Source organism: Cryptomeria japonica, chromosome 10, assembly GCF_030272615.1.
Source record: "Cryptomeria japonica chromosome 10, Sugi_1.0, whole genome shotgun sequence".
Classification (NCBI taxonomy): domain Eukaryota; kingdom Viridiplantae; phylum Streptophyta; class Pinopsida; order Cupressales; family Cupressaceae; genus Cryptomeria; species Cryptomeria japonica.
This window is the reverse complement of record NC_081414.1, coordinates 242,095,573-242,098,380: the sequence shown is the minus strand read 5'-3', so window position 1 is coordinate 242,098,380 and position 2,808 is coordinate 242,095,573. Positions and strand designations below refer to the sequence as shown.

The 2,808-nt window shown below is 34.3% G+C and overlaps 1 protein-coding gene across 1 annotated transcript; it reads left to right on the top strand.

Moving 5' to 3' along the window:
• The first annotated feature begins 391 nt into the window (after nucleotides 1-391).
• Nucleotides 392-2,330, top strand: LOC131066603 (flavonol synthase/flavanone 3-hydroxylase). The gene is made up of 3 exons (XM_058001418.2): nucleotides 392-927; nucleotides 1,495-1,822; nucleotides 1,923-2,330. Exons 1-3 carry the CDS (start codon nucleotides 461-463, stop codon nucleotides 2,133-2,135), a joined length of 1,008 nt encoding a protein of 335 aa, XP_057857401.2. The 5' UTR covers nucleotides 392-460; the 3' UTR covers nucleotides 2,136-2,330.
• Nucleotides 2,331-2,808: the final 478 nt, after the last annotated feature.

Below are 2,808 nucleotides of genomic sequence, written 5' to 3'. Positions count from 1 at the left end.
AAGAAGAAGTGAGACCAATAGACATGTAGAAGAGATCTCTATACTTGTGCAGCTGATAAGACATCACATGATTGATTGCTTTTTACAACTAATGATACATTTCATAACAATAACAACTTTAAAATCACAACTATTAATACAGTCTATTGTAATTATTAATATACGAACACACAAAAATTGATATTTTATATTTCAAACAGCAATTTTTATTTGTACTATTTAATTAAAAAAAATATCAATCCCCTGTACTGCTATAACAAGTGGAACTCATTGTACTCTTCCCCTCTGCTGTGTACTGCTATAACAAGTGGAACTCATTCTTCCACGTAGCCTTGTCTCTGCAATGAAAATTTTTATGGCTTTCCAATACGAGGACGCTATAGTCTATATAAGGAAACTATGTTCCCACAGTCTAAGCACATAACACAAATCCTCTGTTGTGTTATAGCAATCTGGTGTAATGGCAGCAGTTCGAGTGCAATCCATTGCGATGGGTGGAATAGAGGCAATACCTTCTCAGTTCATCAGAGCCAACCATGAGAGGCCTGCTCTCAATGCTCCTTCTGCCAAAATTCCGCTCATAGACATGTCCAAGTTAGATGCATCACCTGATCTACTCCAACAAACGGTTGCAGAAATAGGAAGTGCAGCTCAGGAGTGGGGAATATTTCAAGTGGTGAATCATGGAGTTTCAGAAGATTTGATCCGACGCTTGCAAGCCGTGGGAAAAGAGTTCTTCGATCTTCCTCAGGAAGAAAAGGAAACGTATGCCAACAATGCCGAGGAAGGCAATCTTGAAGGCTATGGCACTAAACTGGCACACAATATTGAGGGAAAGCTGGGGTGGACTGACTACTATTTCCATCTACTGTGGCCTCCTTCCCGCCAGAATTTTAATACCTGGCCTAGACGCCCTTCTTCTTACAGGTATATATAAATAAATATCTCTATTTGACGTGTGAATCCGTTCGGGTTTCTATCTAAATCATATTAATAATGGGTTCTAACAAAACGTCATTGTGCGTCAAGATGATTGATGATTAATGCAAATGAATTGTTAAGAATTTATTGTTTATTTAACTCGTGTCATTATTTAAAGCATGATTTTAGTAGGACCTCAATTTTTAACCTAGGCGCCCGTCCTCTTACAGATATAAATCTCTCTTTGAAGTATGGACTGGTTACGATTTAGTTTAAGCAGTGCATTCTATGTGATTGATTTGTTTAAGTGACTCCTCTCACATTATTTTAATAAATAGATTTTATTGATTTCAGAGTAATTTTGTAAGTATCATTTTAAAAAAAATTAATTAAATAAAATAAGTGTCTTTACTTAGAATTTGATGGTTGATGGATGATAAACAATTATCAAATTATTTCTAGATTCGATTGTGTGTTTCTTTCTTACATCAATGTTTATATCACACTCTGTGGTCCATCGTCAAAATGATGGATATGACAAATGTTAGAGAAATGATTTAGTTGGTATTGCAGAGAGGTATGTGAAGAATATGGGAGAGAGATTATGGGCGTGGTAGATAAGCTGCTTTCTGCTCTTTCTATCAATCTTGGGCTGCAAGAATGTTCATTGAAGGAAGCGATTGGTGGGGAAAATATGGAAATGGAGATGAAGATAAATTACTATCCGCCCTGTCCTCAGCCGGAGCTCGCTCTGGGAGTTGTCCCTCACACTGACATGAGCGCTTTAACTCTGCTTGTATCGAACCAAGTTCCTGGACTACAAGTTCACAAAGACTCTAACTGGGTTGCTGTTGATTATGTTCCAAACGCCATTATCGTCCACATCGGCGATACACTACAGGTTTTTACTTTTTAAGGTTTTCTTAAATTTTCTTTACTCTCATCATCTCTTTGTTTGTAAGAGCTGACATGACTGGGATGGAGTTTTGATAAATGTGCAGATATTGAGCAATGGCAAGTACAAGAACGTTTTTCACAGGAGCGTGGTGAGCAAAGACAAGGTTAGAATGTCATGGCCAGTGTTTTGCATTCCTCCCGGGAATAAAGTACTAGCCCCCATGAAAGAGTTGCTCGATGATCACAGTCCTGCCTTGTTTGCTGCCAAAACATTCGCAGACTACAGACGTTGCAAGATAAACAAGGTCGACAAATAAAAGGAAAACTTGTCCTCAGATCCGATTGTTAAAAGTATACTCACTAGGCCTAGTACTTGACTATAATGGTGTAACTTCCCCTTGTTCTCTGCTCATTAGTATTAGAATGATGATGAGTGCTCTTTAGAAAATCTTATTTTGTTAATAATTTAATATTAAGTAATATTATATAATTTTGAGGAAGATTTTATTAAAGATTATATTATCATTTGTATTAATGGTATTTAATTAATTAATTGAAAAATTGATTAATTAGAAATCATATTATAAATTTTTTAAATTATTTTTTCTAACTTTTAAGTAGTAATAATTGTTTTTTTTTCTATGACAAATACATAATAATATATATGTTTTGGTCTTATAATAAGAGGATGATAAACTTAACCATGGTAATAACTCTTCATTAAAGAAACTTTGTATGACTCATGACAAAAGAAACTCAAATAAAATAAAAAATGTAATTTACAAAATTTATTATACATTTATGTTATGTTTTGATATCTATATCCTAATGAGCTTCAAGCCCTGATATATTGAACATTCTTTCCTAATATATACCTTACAACAAATGACATGCTTAAGTAATGTGAAAATGAAATATTCAACATGTCCATCTAAGCATAATAATCTATTCATATGTATTCTAAAAAGTTTATGCATATCCTTTCCTTTA